Source organism: Topomyia yanbarensis, chromosome 1 (assembly GCF_030247195.1).
Source record: "Topomyia yanbarensis strain Yona2022 chromosome 1, ASM3024719v1, whole genome shotgun sequence".
Lineage (NCBI taxonomy): Eukaryota > Metazoa > Arthropoda > Insecta > Diptera > Culicidae > Topomyia > Topomyia yanbarensis.
In genome coordinates this window covers 191,373,179-191,400,504 of record NC_080670.1, presented here as the reverse complement: position 1 = coordinate 191,400,504, position 27,326 = coordinate 191,373,179, and the positions used below count along the sequence as shown (strand labels likewise).

The 27,326-nt window shown below is 43.1% G+C and overlaps 1 protein-coding gene across 9 annotated transcripts in view; it reads right to left on the bottom strand.

Moving 5' to 3' along the window:
• The window catches only part of LOC131685169 (sex determination protein fruitless), a 624,000-nt gene that overhangs the window by 356,590 nt on the left and 240,084 nt on the right, over positions 1-27,326 (bottom strand). The window contains exon 1 of one of the 9 annotated variants that reach the window (XM_058968713.1): positions 4,652-6,017. The exons of the other annotated variants lie outside the window; for them this stretch is intronic. Coding sequence (XP_058824696.1) covers positions 4,652-4,653 — 2 coding nt within the window. The 5' untranslated portion in view covers positions 4,654-6,017. Of the gene's footprint in view, positions 1-4,651; positions 6,018-27,326 lie in introns of those variants that run through there. 9 annotated transcript variants of the gene reach the window in all.

Genomic DNA, 27,326 nt, shown 5'->3' with positions numbered 1-27,326 from the left:
ATGTCCAATTTTGCAGCCCCTAACCTACAGAGTGGCCGCACAATCACATCGCCAATGAATCAAGGGACAAATTCAATCAAATTCAAAAAAAATAAATTTTGTTTTTTGTTTCTCCGCTTAGCTAGTACATTGAAAACACAAATTCGCATTCGTCTCGCTCATTCCATCCCACCTAGAATATGGTGAAAAATTACAACACTAGAGAAAACCAAAAAAAAAATCTGGGTACCCTGTGCCATCACTCATCAGCCGAACGCGTTTTGCTTTCACGTCACTTGATCATCTGCGCTTGCGCGCAGAGAGCCCACTGCCACGCGCAGGCACTGAGAGAGCACACGCACACGTACGCGCAATACTCATGCGTCTCGTTAGCGAGTTTTTTTCGTTCAGTTCATCGGCAAGCGCGTCGCATTACGGTTCGGTTTCTCGGTTCTCGATAGCAGCGCAAATTATAAAAATTTTCGTAGGCAATCTATCACATTTCGGAAGCTTGAAGTGATTGTGTATAGCGGCCCTTACACGTTCAATATTTTCGTCAATACCAGTATTGACGATATTGTTACAATATTTCAGTCCCGTTTGAAATCCACATCGTCAATAAATTTTTTTCCATTACACCTACAATACTTTTGTCAATACACTCAAGTATTGACAAAAATATTGAACGTGTAAGGCCCGCTTATTGCATAAGCGATTTTGATTTCCAAAAAAAAAAACGGTTCGGGCCGCGTTCTGTTGTCATTGATTAGTGCGTTCTACTGGAAGGCGTCCTACCGGAGTGCAGGAGTTTAGCCTACGGCTAAAGAGTGCATCATTTGCTGTGGAAGAAAAGTGCCTACTGTTTTCTCAAAGTTTAGTGAAAAAGCAGAGTAAAGTGTTGTGTTTGAATGCAGACTGAGAGTGGATATCACGTCAGCCATTTTTGCACGACGCGCGACGTGTTTGATCGTGTTCAGTAGGCTTGAGCTTTTCGCTGTCGCTGTGGTGTGTGTGAGTAGTCCGCTGAAAGCCGCGGAGGTAAAAAAGAGCACGGCGAGTGCGTTCAGCTGTGTCCCACCAAAACACCACAGCGTGGAGGCTTCGTCGCAGTGGGCTGAAATGAGTCAGTCGCTGTCGATCAATGGTGTGTGTGCTGTTTTGAAAAAAGTAAAGATGCCGCCCCAAAAAAGTGTGGAATTTCACGTAATTTGTAGTTTTTCTAGCAGAGTAAGTGATAGTGCTTGTTTGTCCTTTCTGATAGTAATAAAAAATGAGTGAAAATTTTTATTGGAAGAGCCAAAATAGGTATTTGGTGTTAATTCAAGTAAGTGCGTATTTCTTAAAATTTCACCGAATGTATTTATAGAATTTAGGTTAACACAAAATTTTCAAAAAATACGAATCGGAATCGGGATACTCAAAAAATTATCGAATACGTTGACAATACTATAATACCAAAATACAGCCGATTGAATTTTAATTTATTCGTGCAAAAATATCAAGCAACTTAAATTAAGTATTATTATTTTGACCGCACCTATAAAAATTCGATAAATTACTAAAATTATAAGCAATCAAAATATTGAAATATTAACTGAAATTTTTTTGGTTATTACTTTTTTGGTAATCAACCACACTTCTTCCTTCATTGTCACTTTAGAATCTTTCCCCAAATTGTAAATTCTTTTCTTATCCCTTTCGACGATAGACGAAATTCAGTAATATACGTGCAGATGAGTCACATCTCAGCTCCGGGCGACGATGCGTTGCGAAAAGAAACATTTTGTAGGAGCAATCGACGCAATTCGTTTGTTTGTACATTGCCGGTTCAACATATATTGGTCGTCAAACGGTGAGATAGACTGGTTCTGGCCGGATTCCTACCTCATGCCTTCAAGCGAGTCTCGGTCTATTGACTACATTTGGTCCTAACACCGGCGACACCTGGGTGTGGGTTAGCCTTCTACCGATAATGGTAGAGTGAGCGGATGCGAACTGATCTGGGCGTTATTGCTCTACCGTAAAAGCAATAGTTGATCGGTTCCAATACGACTACGATCTGACTAGAATCGATGATTACGGTTCAATGGGCACTAAGGGTTCGCCGCGATCGCCTTTATAAATCTATAAAGTGCGTTTGGTCTTCAATTCTTTGTACTTCCGTTCGATGGTCGTTCTTATCGCGTGTTCTACAGGCCACCCGGTATGAGGAGCAGGAAATGCTTTCCTTGATCTGTGACATTTTGCGCTATCATGGCTGTTCTATGGCTGATGAAAAAATTCAAATCTAGATTCCAAACAAATAAACCCATTCCTAAATCAATAAAATTTAAATCGGTGACAACACTCCCGGCTGGCCGGATGTCCGAGCTCAATTTGATTCTGACGAAATTTACTCTCGGTAATCGGTTACCCAAAATCTAAATACTTTACATAGAACTGTATAGGATTTGTCTAATCAATCGGTAAACTGTTCAGGCAAAATAAAATACAAAAAAATGGATAAAACGCAAAATTATATAATCCTGACTAAATACCTATCCACTATCCAATCCGTTGTACCTATGGGAGTGTCACTAAGCCGGGGCCTTCCGTTAAGTAAGTACCACACATTATTTCTCAAGTAGAGACGGCGCCGGTGGTTCAGTGGTAAGCGTAATCGCCACTCATTCCGATTTGCCTGGGTTCAATTCCAGCCGAGGTCGTTGAGATTTTCCTGAGGTGAAAAAATCTGTGGTCACGTCTTCCTTCGGAAGGGAAGTAAAGCCGTTGGTCCCCGGTCTATGAGTTTGGTGGATCGATATCTAGTCCAGATAGCGAAGTCACCTCTCTGGCATCGGTAAAGAAGAAGTGATCTAACCTCTATACTCTTACTAACAAAAATATCCTCCTCCCGTGATACTTGTGGAGTGCGCAGTAGTATATACGGCCTCTAGCAAAAGCAAGTATCGGACTAGCCATTCCTTCCCTTTCCTTCCGCGATCTACGTTCGGGCCCGGCCGGCATTGATCAATAAACACTTTAGGATTACCAGGAGCTGTACATTGAAAGATGTTTTCGCTACTCCCAAGCATAATTATCTACTGATTCCCTGTGCAACTTCAGCTAGTCCAGATCGATAACGGAGTAGCAGCCAGGGGTGGTCGCACAAGCTCAAGCTCAAAAAGAAAAAGATTATTGTATGAAATTGAAGGTATGAATATTTGTAACGTCATTCGTAGCTAGACGTTTCGAGGCGACGGAGCTTCTGCTTCTGTTCGGTACTTCAATACCGGTATACTGAGAAGACAATATTTAGGAATTGCAACACGGCTGGCTAGGCTTTCTACAGCACAGCCTTCTAAATACTGAAGATGCTCGATTATTATATAGAACGTCATCAAGAAGCGTTCGGCAGTGCTTATAACACAACTTCACAAATCGATTCAACAGAGCTTGAAATCGACGGCCAGTCCTTTACTGACTGGATAACTAAATACAGTTTGATTACCTCCCCAGAAATCCAGCACTAACGCTTCATCATTAATAAACAGTATGAAAAGCAGTCGACCCATATTGCTACCTTACGGTAAACCTTATTTATTCTGTAAGTCGTTTTGTAGTTAGAATAAGAGCGTAGTAACGTTGCCAATTTGTCCAACGTTTCGAACCAGGAAAACATGCGGAGAAGAATCTCACGATCGATACAGTCAAAAGCTGCCATCGAATCCGTTGACACAAATCGCCCCGCCAAGCAACCATGTAGCTCTGAAAACAATTACATGGTGGAGATGGCTCAGAGCCAGGCCTAGAACAACGGCGAATATTTCGAACGAACTCTTAATTTGATCATTTCGAAGTAATGCATAATTTATATACCCCCCCCCCCCCCAAAAATCGATTTCCGTTCTCATAAAATAGTACATGGCTAGGCCTTTTTTGTTTGATGCCAAAGCTGATTTTGATTTCGGTTTTGGAACCGGGTCAGAGTAGGTTCGTTTGAAACTGTTTCTATGGTTTTCGTAAGCCAACCTACTTTGATTCGGTTCCAAAAACGAAATCGGCATAATGAGCTAATTACGAAGTCTAACTGCTGTCAAATCAAACACTTTGACAGTAGTTGGGACTAAGAAATGGCTAAGTCACAAACATAAGAACTTGACTATTACAATCACAACTAAATTCTAGATTGACCCAATTTTATCACGAGCATAAACAATATTTTTTGCACAAAAGGGATTCCGAAAATATGAAACACAAACAAACGTGACGCGACGCTAGTGTAACGCATCACACACACAGCCCGTCAGATCCCCAGCCGACGAAACCAACCAGCTGTCAGTCGGCATGGATCGGTTGGGGCAAAACAGACGCACACAGTCGAAGAAAAAAAGATTCCTTCCCCCTCGAGCTGCACCAACACACGCAGCAGCTGTGTTTAGCAATATTATTATTGCACACTCCCCACACGCGGGAACGGGGTGGATCGAGGTAAACAGGAGAAAAAAGAATCACAACATGAACATGACAGATGAAAAGCGGGTCCCTTGCCGCAACCTTCCCGTTTGATATTGACTTGGCCTTGGATTAAAGGACACCACCAACGAGCATTTGAATGCCAATCATTGCAAACAGTAGACATGTTTTTGGGGCAGGGTGGAGTGAGAACACAAAAGAACTAGATTGAACTCACATTTTTACTGATAGCTGATCCGTTCGCCATTCACACCCGATGTTGGACGTAGGATCTGTCACCGTTTTCGCCGTAATCCTAGAAGCAACTAGCGGTCCCTGGTTGGCCACCGCGACTAACTGTGTATCACTGCTGGAGAACACAAAACCTTCCACTGGTCACAACACACACCGGGTAATTTTACACTTGTCCCGTCCTGATCTTTCTGCCGAAACGTAATCCAGAATCACACTGTGCGGGTTCCGTTGCTTAACTTCGTAGCCATGCCCAACCGATAGAAAAGACCCGTTCGAAGAGGCGAATCTCAAAACCTCTTCAGCACCACGACGGCTCGCAGAAAAAAATTGCCATCACATCAAGTTAGCCGACCCCTAAATTTACTTAACACACAAACCGTAGCAGGCCGTTGTGAGTTTAGATCGGTACTTCTCTCCCACCGGCTTTTGTAGGTATGGATGGATGGACTACGCGAAATGAAGTAAGCAAGCGAAAGCACACACACGTCACACAGCAGCAAATCGCTCTAACCGAGTCAAGAAGGCGAGTCCAAAACCGAATCCAATACGACGCGAGAGTGTGCCTATACTACACCTCGCTAACGTATCCTCCCCGGCCCACCGGCTGTCTGTGCCCTTCACGACAATCCCTTTTCTAAATCGAATGGTAGCGGGTGGCGGCGGCGGCAGTACCGAACCGAACCGATGGCCGTCGTTGTGTTACACACATATTAGGGCGAAAATAAGTCGTTTGTCGGATCTTCCGAGCATGAGAGTCACCCATCTCACCGGGTACCTACCATCGCAGCCAGCCAGCCCAGCCACCGGCCGGCCGGCGCCCTTCGTTACAGATAACCTACTTGCGAATTCCGATGAACCCTTGCCTTGGCATACCGCTCATGCCCGGAGCATCGCAGAGACCTGTCGTGGTGTATATGGTTTCAGCCGGTGCGGCGCGGCGGGTGCCGAACCGATACCTTTTGGTAAAGTAGTGAATGTTCCTTGGAAGAGCAGGTGGACGTGAACGGCCGCTTGCTGTAGAGAAGGGAGGCAAAAGCGTTCGCATGGTGCGATTTTGTTTGTTTGTCTCACTTGCGAGAACGAGAGAGTGGGTTGTATTGAGCAGATAGTGCAGGGTTGCTAGTTACCAGTTTATTTAAATTGAAACAGTAAAATAATTTTGCCATAAAGTCCAATAAGTATTCAATGTGATAATTTTATTAGAGAAACATGGTTTTCCTTGATATTGAAATTGACTTATTGGTCAAAAATGCTATTAATCGGTATAAATACATTCCAAAAGACAGAAACGACGAGAATCCAGTTATAAACTTACTTAAAAATACTATTTTCGATCGTTTTTGTATTTCTCTTATATCTCGAATCAACATTTTTGGAGTTAAGTCGTTCTCGCACTGAGCTCCTTATATTATAATATTTCAAAATGGTTTTTGCATTGCATTTTTCAATTTTTTTATATTCTGTATCATTTTTTAAACGATCAGTTAAATTATTTGTTACATGTAGCTCGATTGTGAATTTACAGATAGAACTCTGCATCAAAAAATGGCGCTACAGTGAAAGTCAAATATTTATTTTTGAATGGTAATTTAGATTGGTGCTTTCTATTCGGGCGGTTATATTGGTCCAATCGATTTAAAATGTTTATGCACAACGATCAACTTGTCTATTATTATTTATTATAAATATAAATTTACTGAACTTCGTAGCGGATTTTTGCAGCCTTTCAAAATTTAAAAATTCTGACGTCACGCGTTATTTTAGGACCTGACAGTAATTTTGATTCGAACTCTAGGAATTCTACATAACTAACCGCCTCGAAGAAATGTTTTAAACAACGTACAGTGGGCCAAAAGTATTAAAAACGCGACTTTACTCAATAGCGTGAAAGAACGCTAAGTGAGAATGTCGAAAATGGACACTCCTTATGTAAAAACGTCTAGAGGATCGATTGTATGAATTTAAAATGACCTTAAAATATGTCATCATTCTTGTTTTGGCCTGATTCCCCTTTTCGTTTGCGTTTATTTTTATTACTGGCTATATCCCACCAAACAATTTAGCTGGAATAAGGCAACGCGTGGTTCCACCGTCAACCTGTTCAATATACCACCAAGACCCTTAAAACGTCACAATCGTCTCTATGAGACATTTCTGTTCAGCTGATTCTTCCATCGTCGATTTCATCCAACATCTAACGAATAGGACCAATGAAAAATGTTTGTTGGCAGAAAATTTCGCTGGAGCTGACCAAAACAAATTTGTTATCAAATCCCAACCAGTGAATTGTCCAACAAACTTCTTGTAGAATGCTTAATTTACCGTAGAAAAAGAACAAAAAATATATAACATATCCGAGAAGGTTGCCACTTAATTAGAATTGAAAAAGATTTCTTAACAGAAACATAAGCAATACAACCATGCATAAAGAGATTGAAACTTATCGTTGTATGATTTGAATTAACTTGCAATGTAGAATCTTATTTTCTATACACCGAGAATTATTCGTCCTTCTGTTTAAGATGGATTGAAACATTTGTCAACTGGTTTAAGAAAATACCTTTCTTGCTTTTAAATTTGATAGAAATTTGAATATTGTATTTTTTCTCGCAAATTATCGTAGCAAACAGGCATTTAACATCCACGCGTTCATGATTAGAACAACTCCTGATTTAAGTTTGTCTGTTTTACACATTCAGTAGACATATTTTTAGCATGTAAATGCAAAGATCAAACGATTTCTTTGACGGTTCATTATTATAGTTGAACCAACCAAATACATACGCGTTTGTAACTAGTATGTCCCAGGGGCAGAAACATTAAGAAAAAACTACAAGGGGTAGCCCTATGGGGTTGCACGAGCTGTAGACGTAGGACTATACTACTTAAGGTTGGACAGAGAATGCGCAAAATTTGCAAACGCAAAAAGCAGTTTTTTTTCCACACCGTACGTCAGATCTTCATAAAAATCAATCAGCGTATGTATGTGGAAAAAACTGCTTTTTTCGTTTGCGAATTTTACCCTTTCTCTGTTCAACCTTAATGTAAAATATTTATTTTCTTATTACATTGATAGTAATAATAAATCAAACATATTTCTTACTTATGGTTTAATCACAACCAATCGACATCGAATATTACATATTGAACCAAACCTTCTTGGTTATCAGGTCATTTCATTTGTAGTAGGTGATCGAATCCGATGAAACTTATTTAAGAAGATCTCAGATATAATCACATTTCATGTATAGACCAAGCATTCTAGTTATATTTTGCCATTATTGCAACTTTCCTAGAGTACGCATACAAATATAGAGAAGGTCCTAATCATATATCGAAACTATAAATATACAAGAATCGAAAACAATTTTGTATATGGACAAGATGCGTTTTTGCAACGGTTTTTCAAGTGGCAGTGTATTCATTCATAAATAGGCTTTGTAGTATGTACCTATTATACTACTATAGGCTGAGTGGAAATGAATCACGTGATGGGGAAATTAATCTATGAATTGATCGAACGTAAATAATAAACTTTCGTTGTGCAATTTATTAGATCTACCTACCTACGCATTCGCCTCAAACATTAGCACAAAGCAAAATGAATCAACGCTGATGATGATGGATAGAGCGAAAGAAACAACTAATACCACGATACTATGTTAAGCGTGTTTGCAAATGGAGCTCGCATGTACAAACTATTTTGTGTACGAATAATTATACATAAGTGTGCTGGAAACGAGCACAACACAAAAGATAACATACGGACAAGCTCATTCGCACTCACTGGGTAGCATACCTCCACAGGCAGTGTAACGGACTTCTAACTCAGCTACACTGGCTGTGGAAACACACAGCGCAGTGATCTGCTTCGCCTGCTGTTCAACACGCAACTGAGCTGCTCTGGCGAAATCCGTCCGTTTAAATAGACGATGATGACGTCATTAATAGAAGCGTAGCGCGCTAGGTACACAAATCTGTCGTGCTGGACTAGGGAAGCGCTATCTTCTGTGTGTAAATGCGCGATATTTTGACTAGTTTGTTCATTATTTAAATTTTTAATGCCATGATATCAAAAATCTTTGGGTTTATCTATTGGAATCTATTCTTAGAAGTATTTCGGGGCGATATGCGCAAAAAAATTGAAAATTTATCGTGAGATGGCTGAATTATATGCCTTTAAAATTTGACCACTTTTCGTTACATACCATTTTTGTAGAATTTGCAACGTGCACCCCTATATCGAAAACAAAGACGTAGTCCTACGTCAACCAACAGCTATGAACGTACGGTGCAAAGTGTTCGAAAAGTATAAAGCGCTCTCGTTTTGCACACAGCTCCAACGCCCATATGTACATTAGATGAAATGGTTGCATGAAAAAAAAAATTTGGCTCCGAGTAACTTTTTGGGTTCCATTTAGCTCCCAGAACAACTCTGCAAATTTTTAGTTCGATCGATGAAACTATATTTTTGCGCCCACGGTTTAAAGTTTACATGGGATTTCGTATGGGAAAATCGTCTTTTGCAAAATAATTCTTCCAAGAGTCGCCCGTTACCTCCTAAAAATAAATAAATGTCTGATTTTTATAGGAAATTTGTCAAGGAAATAAAGTCTAGAAGACTGCGAAACGATCTGATGCTTGTGGAAAAAGTTATTAGGCAAAAATCGATTGATACCCTGAAGATTGATGAAAATTTTACTTCTCATAGCATCACTGCTTCTGACGGTCGAATTATATGCAATTTTTTTAATTTTCTCTTATTATGTACAAAAGAAGCCTCAATTTATCCCTCAGAACTCTTGCGAAGTGACCAAACAGTATAGATAAATGATTGATACACATTAAGAGAAGATTAAAACAGAATTGCGTATAATTGGACAACAAACAGCAGTGGTGCTAGAAAAAATGAATATTTTATCAATCCTCAGAGCATCAATCGGTTTCTGCTTAATAACTTTTGTCTCAAGCGTCAGATCGTTTCGTGGTTTTCGAGACATTGTTTCTTTGTTAAATTTCCTATGAAAGCCACATAACGATTTATTTTTAGGAAGCAATGGGCGACTCCTGGAGGAATTATTTTGTGAAAGTTAATTTTCCCATACAAAATCCTATGTAAACTTTAAACAGTGGGCGCAAAAATATAGTTTCAGGGATCGAGCTAAGAATTTGCACAGTTGTTCTAGGGCCCAAATGGTACTCAAAAAGTTGCTCGGATGTGGAATCTAATTTTTGTCCCTAATGTACATCGTAGCAATGAACACTGGTTCAATATTTGATTTGAACCGGTGCAAAAGAGAATAGAAAGAGTCTCGCCCAAGACACTCACGCTGCTGTTCCAGCCGTCGCTCATGCAGCTGCACCCTCTAGAGCATGCGGTGAGAGTACGAGATGCGTGCATGTTTCTGGTTGAACCGGTCATTGGAAAGCACTGCTGGAGACGCTAGGTTGTATTATCGTTCATATCAGATTATCGAACTTCAAGGTTCGTGCTACTGCTGTAGTGTGAATCCAAAATTGGTTTTGGGTCGTCTGATTGTTCCTACCTGTTCAGTGAACAGGTTGAACTACCGACGCGTCGCCTCTGCTTGAACGGTTATTGTTCAGCTTATTCCCTTGTAATAAAGGCTTGTTCAGCTTTCGTTATTTGTTGGGATAACATTGAAGAAAACTGGATGCGGGTTACCATAGTTAGTGTTTCTGATGCAAAAAGCCTAAAGATTATATAGAACATAGTAGGATTCTCTGCATAAAATGTGTTTACAATTCTTCTTCACTCAACATCTCGGAAGCAGGCTTAATGTCGCTGATCAAAAGCAGTGCTTTTTATGCAAAAAAGTCCAAGGAATTGATCGAAGATAGATAGAAAGATAACACGAACGTTTCGCAAAACTTATTAAAATTAACATGCCAATATATTTTGGAAAGAGTCTGAATGCAGTTGATCACTAGTTTTATTGCTTCTGCAAAAAGGTCCTGTGAATCGACTGCCGATAGTCAGAATATCCGTTTATGAAAGAGGTCGAATACGGCTGATCTAAATTAGTAAATTTAATGTAAAAAACCCAGGGAATCCTTCGACGATAGTTGGAATGAGCGCACGAAGCGTGTGTGCCCGTTAAACCCCAATTCATCCCATAAATCATGTTTAAAGTTAATCCTGGTTTTACCTTTCGGAGAAAAAAAAAACTGTGCGACTGTTTAAAAGTAGTATTTCTTATGTTAAAAACTCCAGGAAATCGATTGAATATAGTTAGGAAGACTGCACAAAACGTGTGTACCCGTTTTACCCCAGTTCCCATAACTCAAGTTTAAAGTTAATCCTTACTCCACATTTCGGAAAAAGGCTGAGTGCGGCATATCAAAAGTAATAGTTTTTATTTATAACACAAATTGATTGTCGATAGCTAGAATGGCCGTACGAAATACGTAAACCCGTTTTACCCCACCTTTTCTCATATCTCATGCTTTCAGCAAAAACTGACTCTACAACCGGCTGAACGCGGTTTTTTTTACTTAAGAATTACTACATTCCGTCAGCTGCATTCGGCCGATTTCCGAGAAGTACATTCAGGCTTAGCTTTACGCTTGTGTTGTGGGAGGAAATGGGGTCAAACGGATACCCACATTTCGAACGGTTCGTCTAGCTATATTCAAACTATAACTTGGGCTTTAAGATAGTTGTAAAAATTGTCCCCCTTAGTTAAAAATTATTGCTCCAAAAATCTCCCTGTTTCAAATGTCAAACCATATCGCCATAAAAACTAAATGACTTCCCTAATCTTACGAAAATTATATTACCCCCTTGTGTATATGTATGTTTCATTAATAAAAAACAATATGTAATCCCCTAGTTTTAAGTAATTTAAAGTGTAAAACGAAACACAATTGGTACATTTAAGCTAACGCAAACGTGCCTTATCAAATAAACGTACTGAATAAAAGAAAAACATAATTTGGTCTTTTGTACAGAATTGGGGCAAAAACTAGCATGTTAGTGTACCGTGCCGACGTTGTGAAAACTAGTAACATTTTGAGAAGATTTTACATAAAAACACCTTTCCTTTTTCCTTTCGCGTTTTGGGTATGTTTCTTCCCACTGTGAAACGTCTGACGGTAAATACCATAGATTTAATAAATGAACAAAGTGCTTAATAACTAATTCTGGTATGCCCGTCTTTTGCGAATTCACAATGCTCCAATACCAATCTACATGGAATTATCGACTCTTGCCTGGATTTACGTAGAGACGAACTTCAACCAGTAACTGTATTTTTGATCATTCTAATTTTAGTGTGTTTAGTATATTTCGACTCCTTTTGTCATTATTGACTAATTTTAACTCTCGTCGAAGTATGTAGTGGACATTTTTTACGGAGAAATATACCCGGCTGTGAACTAGGTTGTTTTCAGACATAAATCTTAATTGTTGGCACTGGTGGCTAGAGGCACATCAGGTACGAGCCCGCATCCCATGACAGCTCAATGACAGTTACTTGCATTTAAAAACTCTCCCTCCTGTTTCTTCCGCAGTTTTGAAAAGAGGACCCTATATTGAAAGGTATGTCGTAGTCATGACAAAACCACAGTGGTTGGATTCAAAGATGGTGTGATTTGTCCAACTATTCGCCACTCTGAACCGTGCACAATCCTGAGAAACTTGTTTTTAAAATTCGAGTCTGCGAAATTTACTGATTTTCTTAATCGCATATCAAATACATCTGTTGGGACCTCTCCAACAACAAATCAGGCAAGCAACGGATTGGAGTAGAAAATGCCGAATACCACTTTCAATTGTTTCGGAAAGGAACCGTCGTTAGTCAGTGCAAAAATAATTATCGCTCAGAGATAAATGTGCGGGCAAGTAGTTGCTGCCAGGAAGAATGAGTAAAAGGCTCTAATCGAATGCCGCTTTCTCTTGCGAAAACCGTCGGTTCCGACTACATAAGTTACTTAGTTACTATACGCCTGTCTGGACATGCCGCAGACTCAGGTGATTCACATTTAAAAATGCTAAAATATCTTGACTACTACGGTAGAAGACAAAAGATTAAGTCGCCCGGAAACTCTAAGCTTGCTCATGTGGCCCTGTTCCACGCTCTTTTAAACTTTCTTCCTTCAATTTCTTGCTTTTTCTTGAGTACTATGGTTCTTAATATTGAAAAATATTTCACACCTTCCAGTCCCTTGCTAATTAAATGTGGTTACAATCTAAAGAAAAGAAGGTGATATTTACGAAAGACCAATTAGACTCAACAAATTGTTCAGTATCTCTCGTCAGAGAACCTTCGAAAGTTAGCAATTCTTATGGAGTACTGGAGATTTTGGTTGTATTTCATTATCTCAATAGTATCGACGGCATCTTGGTTAAAGGGGATGGATGTGGGTCGTGAATTCAATCGGATACCGCGGCCCTTTTCAAATCGACATCAGATGAGCAGCTCCGGCGTATGGGGCTCGTGGAGAGCGGTATCTGTGCTTGTGGCGACGTTTATCGCGACATCTAACATGTTGTCTGGTCTTGCGCCGACTATCGTGATGACAGATCTCAGCTCAACAATTTTCATTCATTTTTAAAAAAACGATAAAGATCTTCTCTTTTTCCTCTTTTTTTGTCATCCTCTTCATAGAAAATGCCTCAAATTGCCATCCTTAGAAGAAATAAAATTTAATTAATATTTTTTTGTATATCTGTATTCCTAGTTTTGAGATAGCTTTTATTCTTCTTAGTATTAATAATATAATTTCAAACTGTAACCTCTTAAAACGTAATGTGCTCTCACTTGACTTAGCTCACCTATTTCGAATTAAGTATCGAAACAGCAGCTCGATCAATTTCATCCACCAGTCAGTAATTGAACAAGTTTTCCAAGATAATTAAGGATCATTTAAATATGATTTGCGAAATAAGGGGGAGTTATAATATTTTTTTAGAACTTGTGATATTTTGGCGCATAGTAAGTGAGAACAGTATATTTTGTAGTCAAACTATTTTTCAGTAAGGGAGTGCGAGTCATCAATGAGTTAAACCATCTCCAAGTAAAGAGGCGAGTGATGCTTTGCATCAAAAAAACATAGATATCTAAAATGAATTCTCCTGAGTCATTGCAATCATTTCCAAAATATTATTTTAAAATGGCGTTCACTTTCCATGTGAGATAAACTAACTAGTCTATAAATTGGAAAATCTGACTAGTTATTTTTCCACGATTTCTTGAACGAAATATTTTAAATGTAGCACAAAGTAAGCTTATAATAATGACAGTTGCGGTAGTACGTAATGACACATTTTTTATCAGTCCTTTGTTGCCGAATCTCTCAGGAACTACGCGCAATATTTTGTGGTCATTTATAAACCAGGTTGACCAAAATTTGACGTTGTTAATCCCCCACACCCCTCGTAGACTTAAGTAGACTTTTCTCACGACTGCCTTCGTCTGCGTCTACTGCGATTTTTTTTATTTGTGGAATAGTAAAGTTTTCAAGATGCACATTCTGATGTTCTAATGAATCTTGATATATTGACATTAATATTGACAAGAAAAATTGTCGGCAATCGTCTACAATTTTCCAGAATCCCTACATGTATAGGCTGTGTATGTGTAGACTTAACTGAACAAACTAGACCATACAGATTAGTCCTCGCTCTACGGCTTGTGTGATCGGTATCTGGTATGAGTCCGTCTGTTAAGGCAAGGTTTGACTCCGTCTATATATCCTTGATGTTACTCCATTTATATTTACCTCGCAAGAATTTTCGTCTGGACATTGGTGAAGAATGTTAAGAAACCTTATTCTTTGAAAATTGCTCACTGTTCAAATTCACTTCGAAATGTACCCCGTTTCTTTCTCAAACAAGTAGTCTAACAAAATTCGGAGTACGTTGAGTTTCCATGTCTTCAACAAAGTTGCTTCAAACGATATTCTCCACAAGTCTGCTGAAAACAGCAATTATCGAACTTAATTTTTTTTGATCCATCCATACATAATTTCTAAAGGAGGTTGAATCACTAAAATTAATTTCCTTTAATTTCTACTGAGTGGTTATTTTTTGTAATAGACAATGCAATAATTCTTCAAATTCTCGTAAAAACTTATCCTGACGTACTAGAAACAAACGGAAACCGCCTTTTTCCAAAATTTTCCTTCTACTTTCCGAAAAAACAATATGTAGTCAGCACACTCCAGTTGATTTTATTGTCGAACAGTGATTGATTAGTACGGCCATTTAACCTGTTTTTCTGATGAACTGCATTTTTAAGATGAGTAGTATTTTACTTAGTTTTTTCTTCGAAAACGTGGGTAACTCGAAACAGCCAAAGTTTCTGAGTACTTCTGGTCCCCATTATTGAGTATTACTGGATTGCAAAACTTTGCTTGAACGTTAGAAATAACCCGTAGTCGGAGAACGTCTACTAGAAATGGTCCAGGGTGTGCATGACTCATTAATGCCGTCTTTGGTTGACCCTAAATCTGAGTTAGTTTCCATACTCCACTTCTGTTACTATGTCTGAATTATCAGCGGTTGGGAATGCAATCTGGCTCAGTTTCAGGGTCAAGCAAAAACAGTATCAGTTTCAGTTCAAGTGCAAAACGACCTAAAAAATGTATTCGAAATACTTCCCAACAATCTGTCAACACTGCTCCACACAAATTCCACCAGGCAAATTGCTATGCCAAAATAAACAGCTGACCAAAGTGAGCGAAGCGGTTCTCCATCCAGTTCGCTTGGCAAAGCGCCAGAAGGGGAGAGGCATTTTATGCGAAAAAGCCAACCAGTAAACCGTTAGCAAAATTCAATACAATACACCAATCCATCAACTTACTATACCTCTTCCAGCGTTCACCCATCCATCCGACCGTGTGTAAGCGCGTATGTGTATTTGTTGGTTGAATAGATAGCACCCAACACCGAGAAACACGTGGTGGATTGATGACACCGGCACGGAGAAGCGCGACATGAATTTTGTTGGGGTAGGTGCACTGCTCCGCTGCTTCCTCGCGATTTGCTTGGTTGCAAAAGACACGCGGCCGGCGGCGTACAAAAATTAATAGGCCTGTCGTCGTGGTGAGAGACGGACCGAGTTTTGGCTGTTCGAACGGTAAAAAAATTGCGAACTGAGAGCGATGGTCGTGAGTGAGTATGGTGTGAGAAAGACATGAGCGAGAATAAATTCGAGTGAGAGAGAGTAGTAAACATTACAAAAGCACACGTGCAAAATGTGCGGTGCTGTAAGTTTTGTTTTTTCGTTTGTTTGTTTTGATCAATTCGTGAAAGTAACAAAAACGAGTGCGTAACGCGTGTAATTAATATTGACTGAGAGACCTGTCTGTTATAGGAACGTGGAGTTGGGGCGAGAAACCGAGAGTAAAAACCGTAAGCTTTACGATGGACGCTGGCGCGAGCTTGGATGTTGTTTTCCGACAAAAAAGCTCGAATTATTAGGCGTTACTTGGGGCCCGAGTACGAATCGATAATAAATAAACGTCGTTTTGGGCCGAAGAAAGTAGGAAGTGAGTGGATCACTTGTTTGAAGTAGAATACTTCAAACGTTCCAATAGATGGAAGCCGTTTCAACCTTTTCGGTCGGAGTTTTTAATTTGTTTCAGCGTGAAAATCTAATGTTGTGCTGATCGAAAAACAAACTAGATTTGCGGAAATATGTACATTTGTATCTGGTTCCGTAGACTGTGCGATTACCTTAATTAACCGCGCACCGAAAAAAAACAAATCAGCCTATCCAATTCATTTGTTTTGCCTTGACAGGTTGGAGCTGATGAAAAAAAGAATTGGAAACGATTCCTAATCACAGTGTACTTGTGGTTTTGTGTGTTTATATCAATTCTCGAGTACTTTTTCAAATGGACGTAAGTAACAATGAGAGATTCTCTTTGAGGTCTTTTTCTTCTGTTCATTACTCGGCCATTTCAACATTTACTACTCTACTCTTTGCATAATATTGTAGAAAAACCATCGGATTTCGATATGTACTGGAAAATTAGTACAAAGTGTTGTAGAATTATCAATTGAGTAGTTTATGTCGTTTCTGCTTACGTTATATGATAGGGTGCGCTTTTCCACATTTTAAACATCTTGCGGCAATATACATGAAACTAGAGCTTCTTTATGACGACACATAGATGTCCGTACCATAAAATATCATCCCAGTAAATTACATTCGGAATGAGATTTGGAATATGGGCTGATTTATGATGGAATTCCAACCGAAGGCCACAACCCATCCTGAATGAATCGGTTTTCGAATCGGTTGTTACATTTGCGCTTAAATTCTAAAAGAAATCATTCCGATTGCGATGAGCTGGGAATCTGTTGTCAAAACGAGTGAAACAGAGAGTTGTGAGAGAAAGAGTTTCAACTTTTCTTGGTGGAAACCAATGTGTAAAAGTAAGTATCTAAATAGTATCTAAATAAACTTCTACAAACTGTTCACATATTTTTTCTACATCAAATGTGTATTCATTTTACAACCACAATATTATAGTTTCTCCAAAATCCCAAGTTTTAATATCTTTCCCATACATTTAAATTCACTATAACCACCACTGAAGCAGTGCCATCTCTTAAATATTTCCATGAAAGAGTTACCTAATTTCGGATAACGCGACTGTGTATGGAAGCAAAGTATAGTTGGTGATTAGAATTCTGGCTGGTGGATAAAGATTTGATATCTGAATCTAATGACAGCTGATATGGATGTTTCTACTTTCGAATGGGAGGATGACATGTTGGTTCAGCATGTCGAAGACATTTGAACTGCATGGTGATCGATTGATTCGATTCAGATCAGTGAACTGAGATCAGACTGTAGGTGGGTATTTTTATTTAAACCTACTCGAACTGTCACTACGGAATCTGATTCACTGTTGTCAGGAACAGAGATGACAATCTAACGTCAGATTTGCCGACAAACTGTAATCGAATCTAATCAATATATAACATTAATTATATTAGCGTATTAATTTCATGTCTAATTTGTCCTACCGCATTTCGTTAATAGGTTAATGGCAGGCACACACACACATAAAACGTAATATTCTTCACGCACACCAGCACCCGGATGCGCACAGATGGCGTTACTGGAGAGAGCTGAAAAAGCCGAAAAGACACTGAAGGCCATGGAAATAGCGAAAGCAGAGGCCTATGAGACGCCGAAGGGTGTTCCGGTGTTACTGTTCTGTGAAAAGAGTAAATGTAACACCAGGCGAGGAGAAGGAACCGAATGAAACCTAAGAAGGTCGGTCAAATGGAAAGCAAAACTGCCGACAAATGGAAAATGGATGACGATCCGTAGAAAGCAAAGGAAGACCTTCGGCCGCATCGGGAGAGGTGCAGGGGAGACGCTATAGTCGTCAAAGCAAACGACGGCGTGACGTACGCTGCGATCCTCAAGAGGGTGAGAGAGGATCCCAAACTGAAGGAGCTGGGTGAGAACGTAGTAAGAACCAGGCGCACTAAAAAAGGTGAGATGCTGTTCAAGCTGAAGAAGGATGCATTGATCAAGAGCTCGACCTATCGGGTACTAGTGGCAGAAGCGATGGGGGGTAGAAGCGAATCTGAGAGTTATAGTTTAAGAAGCGTTGATCGAGTGCATAAATCTGGACAAGATCACAACGAAAGACGAAATGAGGAGCGCACTTGATAGAGCCATGTGCCCTGGAGAAAGAGCACATGTCAATCAGGTTGAGGAAGGCGTATAGTGGCACTCAGGCAGCAGTGATATGCTTATCGCCAGCCGCAGCCAACCAGTTTATGTTGACCGGTAGGATCAAAATCGGATGGTCGGTGTGCTCGTTACAATTGATCCCTAGAGTCACTAAACAAACGAAAAAATGTTACAGGTGAGTTTGGGCCATCAGGCAAGAAGCTGAAGAGGCCCGGGTAGATCTGAGCTGTGCAGAAAATGTGGGGAGATGGGACACATTGCTAGAAACTGCACAGCAACCGAAGCGCATTCGGAAAGGACCACTCAATCATTGCGATATTGAAAAGCAGCTGTTGTGGCAGTCAACAACAGAAACGAAGTTTGACGTTGCAATTATTGCAGAGCCGTTTCGTGTTTCTCCCGATAACGGTAACTGGGTTGTGGATATTGCAGGGATGGCGGCAATCCAAGCCATGGGCGGTTTACCTGTGCAAGATGTGGTGGATAACACACACGAAGGTTTCGTGATTGCCATGATAAACGGTGTATTCGTATGTAGCTGTTATGCTGCTTCACGGTTGACACCAGAACAGTGCAATCAGATGCTGCACGTACTAACCGACTTGTTAGTCGGACGAACGCCGGTTGTTACAGGAGGAGATTTTAACGCTTGGACCGTGGAGTAGGGTAGCAGGCTGACCAACGCCAGATATTACAGCCAGTTGAAAGCCCTGGCGAAGCTGGGTTCCGTTAAAACATTCAGTAGAGATGGTCGATAATCCATCATCGACATAACATTCTGTAGTCCATCACTGATGGAGAACATGAATTGGCGTGTTATTGAGTAGTACACAAAGTGATCACCAGGCGATCCACTGCACCATTGATCGATAGAATTGTATTGTAACGTGGAGAGTGGGCACTGGCGAGCGGAAGTGGAAAATAAATGACTTCGACAAGGACGTTTTTGTGGAAGCAACCGTGTTGACGGCCTCGCTCTAATTCCGAAAGCCGACATCAGCGAGAGCGTTGGATGTAACTATGCCGAGGAAAATGGAACTGCCGGCATCTGGCGTACTGGTGGAACGAAAGGCACAAAAAAGGCCTAAAATCCAGAAGACATGTTTAGAGAGCAGGATATGAGGCAATCAGAGCAGAATGTAAGGTGACATTCCGGGCGGCTAGGGCTGCTTTTAAACACGAGATAGTGCTTAGTTAGTCCACCTGCTGCAAGGAGCTGTGCAGAGAAGTAGACGCTAACTGCTGAGGCAACGCTTACCATATCACTATGGCCAAGATCAAGGGTCCAATGACGCCAGCTGAAATGTGTGCTGACAAATTGTAAATGCTGGTGAGAATCGTGTCTTCAACGACGAGCTCCTTATAGTGGCGGAAGGGCTGAAAGCGAAGAAAGCTCCGGTACCCGGGCATGTTCAGGATAGTTCTACAGAAATGCTTGAACGAAGGCTACTTCCCAAATAGATGGAATAGATCCAAAAGCTGGTGTTGCTGCCAAAAACAGGGAAACAACCAGGAGATCCAGTTTCATATCGGCATGTATGCCTGTTGGATACTCTTCGTAAACTAATAGGGTCATCCTTAATAGGCTGATGAACTACGGATCCCGGATGGATCTTGATGGTGCATGCCATTCTCACAATAATCGCAAGCGCAAAGAAAGCATCACAGCAAAAAAGGGTGATCGGTACAGCGCCGTGGTGACGATAGACGTGAAGAACGCGTTCATCAGCACCAGCTGGATGACTATCGCAGTAGCACTGCACAGAATGCGGTGGGCAATGCTCTGAAAAGTTACTTTCAGTTCAGGTACGATATTTCCACAGATGGTAAGCGTAATTGCCGAGATGATCTCAATCTGCATCATTCTAGCCGAGGACGTGGAATACTACCAGCAGTGTAATACACAAAATGCAAGGAGACTGGTCACCAGCGAGCCTGTTGGCTAAGTTGCAGCAAGAGTGGGACAACGCAGAGAAAGAAAGGTAGATCCACCGACTCATCATAAATTTCGTGCATAGACTCCACCGATTCATCCAAAATGTGGTGCATAGGAAACATGGCGAGGTTAACTTCCATTTGACGCAGTTTCTGTCCGGGCACAGATGCTTCCGGATGTTCCTGCGTCGGTTTGGACATACTTCGTTACCCCTTTGCCCAGAGTGTGTGAACTTGCAAGAGACACTGGAACATGTAATTTTCGAATGCCCTAGGTTCGAAGAAGTTCGTAGGGGTATGCCTGGTGTGACAATTGACAATATCGGCGAAGAGATGTGCCACGACGGGCATATCTGGGATGCTGTCAACAGAGTAGTTACAAATCTACTCTTCAAGTTGCAGAGGGATCAACAAAGTAGTGCCATCGGCTAGGAAGCCGCCGTAAAACTACAAATTGAGTCTCGGAAGAAATTTCACCGCCGGGGAACTCTCCGCCGATGCAGATTAGGTTCACCGCCGGGGACCAACTGAGTAGTACGCGGCGTAGCACCGGGTTCACGTCGTCGGAGCGCCCATGAAGCAGACGTCAGGCTTCACCGCCGGACCGATCTCGACTCCCTACCGGGTAGATCGTAAGTAGGCTAGATCCACCGCAGGGGATTAAAGCGAGTAGACGGTGTCGAACAGCTAGCAGTGGGTCGTTGGGGCGCCAGTGAAGCTACGATCCAGCCGGAACCGCTGGATGGACCTCAGCACGTAATGGCTGGCCCGTTGAGGAGGCTAGTCCACTGCCGGGGACTAGATCGAGTAGTACGAAACGAAGCGGGGAGCCAAATGGCTCACGGAAACTGACGTGGACAATACGACTCTATCGTGACAAAAATAGGAGCTAATTGGCTCATGAAACAGACATAGCTACCGAGCGAAATTCCGAGCGGTGGGAACTCTTAATCAGAGTAGGGTAGTTCACCGCCGGATAATATCCGAGTAGATCTTGATAAAGCTAGGAGTTAAATGGCTCAAGGAAGCGGGTATCGCTGTCGGGAGAAATTCCGCCGTAGGGGAACTCTCAGTCGGAGTATGCTGAGTTCACCGCTGGGGACTATCCGAGTAGACCGGGATAAGGCTGGAGTCACGGTAACAGAACCTAAATGGCTCGTGGAATTAGCATCTAAACGGTTAACTGGGACGAGAGGTGAATGGCGACGTAATAGATGAACAAAAGAAGCAACAGAAAAGTCGAGAGTTAAATCATCAATCAAGTGAGGCTCCGAGATAGAGCAGAAGAAAGAGGTACGACGAAAGCATAACGGGCATAGCGTAAAACTAACAATTCCATAAAATCAACATTGGCTACAATTTTTTTCGCCTCCATCAAAAGGAGCGTTACACGTCTTACAACCAAAACTCATGGCTGCCTGCAATCGGCCATGCTGGAATGAACTTTTTGCTGCTCGCCTACTGACGGCGCACTGAGCGTGATGTGTGAATTTTTTTTGTGGGGAATTACCTAAAGTGCACGATGATGTAAACAGTGTCACAGTTTGATCAAAAATCACAACAGAAAATCTTTGATTTCTCGCGATAATTTCACAAATCATGTGTTGCAGGAGACTGATTCAATGAACTATCTTCAACTTCAATGGGAATCGGATGAAACGTTCCGAAAAATCAACAGCGCATGAAAACTGACGGAGGATTCCAGTTTAAGACCACAAACGTCGAAGAACTCAGTAGGAAAACTACTTCTATTGTCAGTGTGAATCTCGTATGAAATAAAACTTACATCACTCCTCTGTGATCACGACTACATCTAAGTATGATCCAGTTACCCAATTATACCTTCACACCGAATAAACCGTATGATTCTTATTTATTTTTTCGCACTTAGGCAACACCACAATCATCCTCGAAGCTCCGCCACCGACCACCGAAACATTGTCCCGATCGACGTAAAAAAGTGCATCCGAAAGGTGCAACCAACCGAGATAATAACAATTGAGTTGTTCAACTGCGCTGTTCGGATTCGAAGTATCTCCCGCAAACACGGAAACGTAGGAATAAGAAAAAAAACTATATCCACCGTGAATGATCTGATACCCAGTAGAAGATACCTTTAATACTACCGATTCATCTCAAGCTTCGCGGTCGAACTGACCATCGAGCTGTGGAAGAAATCACTGCTACTCTGCTCCTGACACCGCTTCCTACAGAGCAAGCGGCTAGACCAACAGGAAATGTAATAAAGCTTGCGAAAGGACTGAACCAGAAGACCATTTTTTCACACACTTTCCTTCTTTCTAATAAATATGTGCACTGCTGTTCCTTACACAATCACACACACACACCGACACCGAAGAGGACCTTGGGCAACGATCCGAGTTGATATTATTGCGGTGGAAGGTGTGCACCTGCAGTAGTCCCACAGGAAGTGATACCGGCACACGTGCCAGTCTTACATCATCCTTTTGGAGGGTCGGCCGGTGGTGATGGTGATGGTACTGGAAAAAGGTTAAAAGTAGAACGAACAAGTCGGTTGTCCTGGAATTACGGCAAGTCGTAAACCTTCAATAAGCAGCTACGATATAAAACTATTGCTTCCTTCGGGGCACCGATGAGGACGACGAGGAGGTCGACGAAAGAGGACCAACCGGGTGGGTAAATACTGGATCTCTGCTGCCATTTCGATACGTGACGTGTTTGTCAATGGATCATAATAGGGAACAGAACAACAAAACGGAAGCAAGCGAGTAAAATTACACCGGGAAAACATCATAAATTGGAAATTTCACAACTTTTCTACCCGAGTGGTAGGAAAAGTTTTGCTTCCCACTAACTACACACAGCACAGGCAGGAGTGGCAAAACGGAAATTTGTTTACCACCGCATTACTTTTGTTCGGGCTGAAGCGACCCGAATCGTAGTGGTTCCTATCATCATCATCATACATACCTACTTTCGCAAATTTAACAAGCTTGTTAAAGCCAACAACGATTTCCAACCTCACCATCGTCATCATTACGTTCGAAGGAATCACCGCCGCCGGCGGCGATGGTGGCGGCGTGACAAACAGCAGAGCAACATGTGTTTTGTATCATGCCGGGTGACCTCTGTCTAATAGATCTCTCGTCCGGGAAGTGCTCCAGCGGGAAAACAATACCATGCAGCCAGCGAGTTGTTGTTGTTGTTGTTCAACGTATGTAAGAGCGGACTTTCATGGTCCACGGTCGGTCGCAATCCGCAATCCACAGCAGAAAGCAAATTACATTCATCACACTCCGCGTACTCGTGTGCTGGTTGAAGGAGGACGACAACGACGACGAAGCAGTTGCTGCGGTGAGGTTGGTTCCTGGCTCTGATGATGTTTATCGCCTCCTCGCTGGATAATAGTTCCCTCTACTCTACTACGGATGGCACGGAAAATGCGTTTCGGCGGAAAATGGAAAACGATGTTGGATTATTATTCAATCACAGTCAGACTGAATCGGATTTCAGCTGTCAGGTACTGGTGATGGTGACGTCGAGCATCAGTTTTACGAAAAATTCCCAAACGGGCCTGTATCTGTAGACAGAAGGAAAATTAAGTTCGGGCTTTATCAGTCTTCTCTAATGTTGGTTCAGTAAATATTTCACTATTGGCTATGTTTCCGATTTTTTTTTCTTGCGCTACTCGTGGTACCTAAAATGAGTTGCGAAAATAAAAATAACAGTAAAGTGGGTAAGGTAGGAGATGATGCGGAAGCGATGGAGTTGGTGAACCCCTTTGCCAAAAGGGGTTTGGCGAGGTCTCTCCAAGAGGGGGGCAGCAAAGCGACGGTGTCTGCAACCAACAGCACCAGAGTCTCAGGATCGAGTTTACAAGCGGCACGCAGAACGTCAACAAGGAACTGAAACAGAACCTACTGGTGTTCCGCCAGGCTATTCGATTCGCAAGACAAGAACAGGACGCTTACACCAGGTGGGTGGTGGGACGAGAGAAGACCGATAAAGGCGTCCAAACTGAGGCCGTCTTCTTCCTTGGAGGAGAAACTATGGCCCTCGAGGCGATTGATTTCGCCTTGACGGCCAAAGAGGGCAAGACTGCGCCTAACCCGAAGCGGCCCAGGCAGCCACCAGGCGAAGGTGCGCGAAGCAACGCCAAATGACGCGCAACCACAAAGGCCAAACGTCGTTTGGACGGTGCAGACCGGGGTGCAAAGGATCCGTGAGGGGCGTCGACCCGCGAAGGTGACTTCCTGGCCCAAGAAGGCGAAAGGCAGCAACCGGGCCACAAGTGGGTACCACTCAACCGGTGCCATCGGTACAAGGGAGCAAAATCTCTGGCAGCTGGTCAGCAGGACTAAGCGGAAGTCGAGCGCACCTCAATCCGCAAAGGCAAAGAACGTCAAGGACAGAGGAGAGACCCTGTTGGTGAAAACCGACAGGACAAGTATGCCGACTTCCTGAAATCGATGTGGGCGGCCGAAAGCCTCTCGGCTCTAGGACAGCATGTGCGCAGCGTTAGACGTACCAAGACCGGCGAAATGATCTTGGTGCTGAAACGAGGTGCACAAACTAGTGGGACGGCGTAGCAGAAGTTGGCCTAAGAGGTCTTGGGTGACGGCGCTCAGGTGAGGTCGTTGGATGAGGTTACGAACGCAGACGACGTCGTCTCTGCCGTCATGGAGCAGTGTGGCGCCGAGATTGGGCGGACCTCTGTATGCCTAAGAGATGGATTATTTGGCACACAGGTAGACTATTTCCGCTCCGCTAGCGAATGACGGATCTCAATAGTAGCATGTCTGTAATAACATACGTACCTGGAACTATTGAGAACCAGAGCTACAGGTCCAAAGCCCTGATAAAGTAGGATGGTTGTGATGATCTGGACCGCGGTCACCACGTAAAGCAAAATAGGTCATAACCCCAAGTCCAAGGCGTGAAGCGACCCGTGCCGAGAGATGAGTGATCGAGGGGGTGAAAAAGATGCTCGATCGTTAACGGAGCCTGTGGGGTACCTGGGCAACCCCCACAGTAAGCGTCCCTTACCACGTTACTGCGGAGCTCTGGCGTGGTGGATCTTTCTTTCTCGCGCAACTCGTGGGTACTAAAATGGAGATGAACAAAAACAAAAACAACAATAAACAAACGGAGGTGCCGAACCCCTTTGCTAGAGGTGGTTTGGCGAGGTCTCCCCCCGTGGGGAGAGTAGTGGAGCGACGAGTGTTGTATCCGACAGCACCAGTGACCCCCCAACAGTAGTAGAAAATAGCCCTACCGCTGGACGGGCCACTATCCGCGATGCGCAAAGTGGTGGAGCAGCTCGATGCAATAATCGAGTACACTAGCGCAAAGCAAAACATAAGCAAGGAGTTAAAGCAGAGTCTCCTGGAGCTCCGGAAAGCTGTTCGTGTCGCAAGACAGGAACAGCAGGCTTACGCCAAGAGGGTGGAATGTCGGGAGAAGTTCGACAGAGGAACCCAGACAGTGGCCTCCAAGAGGGAGGGAAGAGAGAAGATCGATACAGGCACTCAGATAGTGGCCTTCACCTTCTATGGAGCAGCCACGTCGCTCGGAGCGGCGGCCGAGTTCCCCTCGAAGGGAAAAGGTAAGGGCAATCACAAAACGGCGTTAAACGCGAAGCGCCCTAGGAAGTCGCCAGGCGAGGGTGCAAAAAGCGACACCACACGGCGTGCAACCGTTAAGGCCAAACGCCGTCTGGCCGAGGTAAGCGAGGGCGAGAGTGACCTCGCTGAGCAGAGCGTTGGTACCAGCAACCCGGCGCGACCAGAGCAGGTGGGCCCAAACCCCTGGACGCTGGTCACCAAGAAGAAGCCGGCACCGACACCGGAGGTACCGCGGCCCGCGAAGAAGGCCAAGGACAGAGGCGAGGCCTTGTGGTTAAAAACCGACAAGGACAAATACGCCGACGTCCTAAAGTCGATAAAGGCGGCCGAAAGCCTTCTGGCTCTTGGGCAAGATGTGCGTAGCGTGAGACGCACCAACAGGGGTGAAATGCTTCTGGTGCTGAAGCGAGGCGAACAATCTAGTGCGGTGTACAAGGCCTTGGCCCAAGAGGTCCTTGGTGAAGGCGCCCAAGTCAGGTCGCTAGGGGCGGAAATGACTCTCCAGTGCAAGCATCTGGACGAGTTCACGACCGCAGAAGATGTCGTCGCAGCCGTCAAGGAGCAATGTGACGTGACAATCGAGCGGGCCTCTGTGTGTTTTAGAGAGGGACCCTCTGGCACCCAAGTAGCCTACCTCAGGCTACTGAAGGCGGATGCCAAAAAGGTAACCGAGAAAGGTAAGCTGAAGATCGGCTGGTCGGTATGCCCAATTAGCATACCCCAGCCGTCTTCAGTGGATAGGTGCTATCGGTGCCTTGAGTCCGGTCACAAATCCTACGAGTGCAAGGGCATAGACAGGAGCAAACTATGTCGTCGCTGCGGCGAGGAGGGGCATAAGGAGCGGGGTTGCACTAAGGCACACAAGTGCATTATCTGCACCGCTAAGAAGCAAGCCCGTAATCATGCTATGGGCGGACCTTCGTGTCCCTTCGGCGAGGCAAATAAGAAGAAGCCGTGAACGTCATACAGCTAAATCTTAACCATTGTGCAGCAGCCCAACAGCTGCTGTGGCAGTCGTTCTCGGAGTCGAGGACAGATGTCGCCCTCTTATCAGACCCGTACAACATCCCTGCCGGCAACGGCAATTGGGTGTCGGACGGGTCTGGAATGGTGGCAATCTGTACAACGGGACGGTTCCCGGTTCAAGAGGTAATACACTCCTCCGCCGAGGGTGTTGCGATTGCCAAGATCAATGGTGTGTTCTATTGCAGCTGCTACGCCCCACCAAGGTGGCCAATAGAACAGTTCTACCAGATGATCGACAGGCTCTCGTCGGACCTAGTGGGCCGGAAACCGGTAGTCATAGCGGGAGACTTTAACGCTTGGGCAGTGGAGTGGGGCAGCCGTTGTACAAAAAGCAGGGGACAAGAGCTACTGGAGGCGCTTGTGAAACTCGACGCTGTGTTAGCCAATAATGGATCAGCTAGCACAT